At 43.5% G+C, this 5089-nt stretch overlaps 1 protein-coding gene across 1 annotated transcript; it reads right to left on the bottom strand.

Annotated features, from left to right (window-relative positions):
- Positions 1–481: 481 nt before the first annotated feature.
- Positions 482–4697, bottom strand: SCT (secretin; the record flags this gene model as incomplete). Its single annotated transcript, XM_084287981.1, has 5 exons — positions 482–593; positions 2149–2253; positions 3351–3455; positions 3712–3816; positions 4609–4697. 5 exons carry the CDS (start codon positions 4695–4697, stop codon positions 482–484), a joined length of 516 nt encoding a protein of 171 aa, XP_084144107.1.
- Between the last annotated feature and the right edge of the window lie 392 nt (positions 4698–5089).

Below are 5089 nucleotides of genomic sequence, written 5' to 3'. Positions count from 1 at the left end.
CCAGAGCCACCAGCTAGTCCCAGCATGCTGGTGTATATTGGTGGGGTAAACATAGCAAAATACTCCTTCCCCCATCCCGACACCTAGTAATGGTACCACCTTCACCATGTTTCCCCAAATTACAGCCAAAGCACAGGCTCAGCTAACATATCTTTATTTGACTTCAGAAGCAGGCATCCAGATGCTAACACAGTAGAAGTGATGTGCTTCACTCAGGCTCCACCTATTGACAACAGTTCACACTAACATGTATTTTACTCTTGATTATCATCTAAGAGGTTTTATTGTGTGCTTTTTTTGTTTGTTTGTTTGTTTTTGTTTTTTTTTTTGGCCGCTTTCCAGAATTTTATTTGCTGATCTCAAGAGTTTTTACTAAGCAAAATTCAATAGCTTTCCTGTTTTTTTGTTTGTTTGTTTTTCCAAAGCTGCATGCATGCAGAACCATGCTGTCTCTGACAGCACACTGACTTTCTCTTCACCTTCAGTCAAAACTGTTGGTATCTTGCATGATGTCTGCAACCAGATGCTCAGAAATGGGGCAAATGTACTGGCTGGTAACTGCAGCAGCTTCCCTGGCATCGCTGTCCGAATGGCTGTTGGGAGGGGAAAAATAAGCAATAGTTTGTTATTCCTGTGGGAACACTGTTGGAATAGTGACAAGACCACCTTGTAAAATTCAGAGATGATACCCATGAGTAGATGTATGATAGAGGGGCCCAAATCACAGACGCAAGGTGCTTAACAGATGTACAGACAAGGTTATTGGTCTAATCATAGAATCACAGAATGGTTTGGATTTGAAGAGACGTTTAAAAAATAATCTACTCTATCTCCCCTGCCATGGGCAGGGTCACCTTACACCAGAGCCTCATCCAACCTGGCTGTGAACACCGCCAGGGACTGGACATCCACAGCTTTTCTGGGCAACCTGTTCCAGTGCCTCACCACCCTCTGAGTGAAGAATTTCTTCCTTATATCTAATCCAAATCTGCCTCCTTTACTTCAAAGCCATTACTCCTTGTCCTATCACTATATGACTTTACATGCCCAACTTTCTTATAAGCCCCCTGTAATTACTGAAAGGCTGCAGTAAGGTCTCCGTGGAGCCTTCTATTCTTTAGGCTAGACAAGCCCAGCTCTCTCAGCCTTTCTTTGTAGGAAAGGTGTTCCAGTCCTCTGATCATCCTTATTAATTCTAGGCAATGTGGACAGAAAGTACTAAGGGCCAGCTCACTCCTCCTAGTTTTTGATTCATATCCTAGTATTTTGATTTAGTAGTTTAGTATTTAGTATTTATTTTTAGTAAATTTTAGTGTCCTAGTATTTTGATTTAATAATGAGATGTCTAGCTGAAAATGGTTGGTCACTGGGAAGACAAAATACCCAGGTGCTGGGGTAGTGTGTGTTTGAATCAGCAACTGCACCAAAACATGGTAGCAAAGGCTTTCTATTTCAACTGTTGGACCAGGCTTCCTAGTGAGATGTGCATTTGTTTATTTATTTTTTTAGTCCAGAATAGCAACTCTGCAATTAGAAAAGAATCTTATTTAATTTCCCTGGGTTTTATTATTTTTAATAACTGGCTTTATATGGCACTTTTTAGCTGTAAATCTCAATGTCAACATTGCTTTAGATAAAGCAAAACTGAGTGCCAGGCAAGGTCAGCATGTAGAAATTGAGATTGCTGTGAATGCAGGCATGGAAATCAATTGAGATTGCACACAGCTGCCTGCTGTCTTGCAGTTAGACCAAAGCATTTGCTTTGCTAGCTCTGCAAACCACCTCTGGGAGTGCAGTTGCTGGCAGAGTGGCAGGAGGTACAGAACTGTGTGATGGAGGGCTGCAGTTCAGCAGTGACACTCCCCAAGACATCACCTTGCAAGCTGATGCGGAGGAAAAGAAGAAGTGGTTTTAAAAGATGGACAATTTCATAGATCCAGTGGTGCAGCTATTTTTGAGGATATCAGCTGAGCTGTTTGGATCCTGTAGTGCAAGGACCCACAGACCCCATAACTACTGATTTTATCAGACTTCTACAGTCAGAGCAAAAACTGGACGTTTACAAGTTACTGAAAGTCCTCTTCTGAACTCAGTACTGTGGCGGTTGGGGCCATAGAAATGCCGAGGTGACAAGTCTGTCCCTCCTACCTGGCATTCAGAAAGCTCTGGTACAACCACATAAAGCAAAGGTCCGCATTGCTGTCTTCTTCCTCTCTCATCTGCACATCTGTGTTGACTGGGCCTGGAGAGTTGCTGTAGATAAAGAGAAATATTAATTAAAAATAAAAATATTGTAACCACCACAGTTGTAAAGCTGCGTTGCTCTCTGGAAGGCAGGTTCATCCTACCTGCAACCTGCCACATGGGCCAAGCTCTGTTAACCAGCTGACTGACACTTAGCTGTGTAGGAAAAGAAAAAGGTATCCTCCTCAAATCAGGCTCAGATGTTCTCTAACTGGCAAGAGGATAGATTTTAATATGCACTTGTATGCTGCCTCATTACCCACTGCCATCATGTCCTTCAGCCCATGGATATATACCTTCTTCCAGCAACTGGAAATTAAAAATCTACTGCGTCTGCCAGGATTTTGTTATTAGTGCATGCCCTAGAAAATATCAGAACACCCTGAACAGATGGGAAGGAATCAATGTGCTATGTTTCTGCCTTGGAGAACCAAGCCTGCAGGATGCCTCTACAGGCAATTCTCTCCCCTTGTAACATACCAGAGTCAAGGACAGCAGCAGTTGTAGGGTGTATCACCCTGAGGGCCATGTACTGACAAGGTACATGATCATGGGCTTCAGTGGGAGCAAGTGGTTCAGTATTTCAGCTGTTCGAAGGAACCCTCTTGGCAATGTATATAATTATGTCTAACAGCTGCCCAGTTTGGCAAAGCCATAGCTGGGGACTACGAAACCCTGAGGTCTCCCTCATTCTGCAACAGAGCACATTTTTCTCCATGAGCATTTTCTCAAACACTTTAAGCAGGTAAATCAACTACAACATTCCCCAAAAGACTAAACCAAGCACAAACAAAAATATCTCAGCCTGTGATATGGTGTCAAGTTTCCTGTCCTATGGATTAAGCTTGATACTGGCATATGCCACAGATAATGTTGTCTTATGCTTAGAAATTGCCACACTCAGAAGGTTTGTGCTGGTCCACTATTGCACAGCAGCTCCACAGGGGTCTCACAGGAGGAGACCAAGCCCCAGACAGCTTGCTCTTGTCTTGAGTTTTCCCAACCACTGTCCATGCCATCCCCCTTTCCTTGGAGCTAGGGCCTGCTCCCTGCAGCCTGCACTGCCCACGCTGCCTTCCTCTTCCTGAAGAAAGTTGAGCTCTTACCTGCGCTTGTGGCCCATGAGATTTTGGATGAATTTCTGAACCTGGGCATTTCCTCTCATCTTGCTGTATTCGCTGGTAAATAGTCCATCTGAGTGCCTCTGGGACCTGCATCAGACAAAATACAACAGCTTCTCCTCCCAACCACAAGACTTATCCCAAGGCTCTGAAATCTCTCTTGCCCCAGTATCCAGGAGCCTCATATCCCTGCCCTTCTGTCTCCTCTCATCAGCAGCAGCCTCTGAATGAGGCCAGCACTGAGTTTAGCTCTGGAACCAGAGGCAGTTCAGCCCCATGGGCTTCTTTTCCCACCTCCCACTAGAGACTTCCCTGCCCCAGGAGCCTGGTTTCAGCTCCTCCCTACCTCTCCTTGAGGCCCACCAGGTGTTTCACTAGCTGCTGCACATAAGCATTATCCTTCATCTTGCTGAGCTCACTGTGGAAGAGCCCATCCGCATGCCTCTCAGTCCTAGGTGGTCAGAAAAGAAAAAAATGGATGAAAAAACATGGTTTATAAGACTGGAGGAAAATGGTCATTTAAAACTGCTACCTGAAGGAAAGATAGACAAGAATTTGTGCTAATTTGGCAAAAGTTTAAAAAAGAATATTTTCTAAAAGTTTAAAAGAAACACCTGTGTTAACCTTCACACAGCAAAAACACCTGCCCTTGCTCTAATGTCCTCACCTCAAGAAATTGAAGGACCTGCTAGGTAATGGTAGCAGTGCCAAAGACTCACACCTGGCTGATTGACAAGACATTGAAAAAGTGCTCAAAAGTCTCAGCTGTGTCCTCCTCCAGCCTGAGTCTTTTGGTCTCTTTGGGCTTGAAATGCCCCTGCACAAGCAGGAGCAGAGACAACTCTGCCTCAGTCTTACAGATAACATTAGGAACTGGTGAACTGCCAGGACTGCCTATTCTTGGTTACGTTTTTGTGACACTAAGCTGTTTAAAACAGAACCTTCCACCTTTACCAACCTGTATAAGTATCTAGTAGGGAAACAGGCCCAAGAGTGATTTTGTGTGTGTGTGTGTGTGTGTAGTTTGGTCTGTTTAGGTTTCTGATTTTTCTTCTTAAGCAAGAAAAAAAAAACATTTTCAACATTTGTATTCCTTTAACTAAATCAATTTAGGGAAAAAAAAAATATCAGCCAAGCAGCTGCAACTTCTGGAAGGAAGATAAAAGGCTGGCTTTATAGTTAGCAGGCTCTTTGAACAAAAAGCCATGGAGAAAAAGGAAGCAGAGGCACAAGAAATGCTTACCTCTCCAGGGATGGAAGAGATGCTGAGAAGTGAGACAGGACAATCATGGGAATAATTAACTGCCACAGACCAGTCATCAGGGAAAACATGTTGGCTCCTAAACTAAAGCACAAGGTTTTATGACCAGCAGAACCAACAACCTTGATCTTTGGTACAGTTTGCGTGCCACACAGAAGACAAGGCTTTATAAATAACTTTACTGTAACTAAATTAGCAGAAATTCTTGCAGCAAATATAGTTTTTCTTTAAAATACAGAAGATGAACAATTCAAATCATTCATGTTGCCAGTCATTTGTAAAATGTTTGTAGCTGTTATCCCACTACCACCATATAGTCCCAGCGCGTGGGTCTGAGGGGCCTGTTTGAGATGATGTTCGTGCTGGAGTATTGCTGTGAGTCAGTATAATATACCTTGAATAAGCAGGGAGGTGTCATGTTGAGTTAATCCATGGGTGGCACAACTCTGTGGAATAACGTCCA

The sequence above is a fragment of the Netta rufina genome, assembly GCF_964035555.1.
Source record: "Netta rufina genome assembly, chromosome: 5".
In the NCBI taxonomy this organism is placed as follows: domain Eukaryota; kingdom Metazoa; phylum Chordata; class Aves; order Anseriformes; family Anatidae; genus Netta; species Netta rufina.
This window is presented reverse-complemented; position numbering and strand designations above follow the sequence as displayed.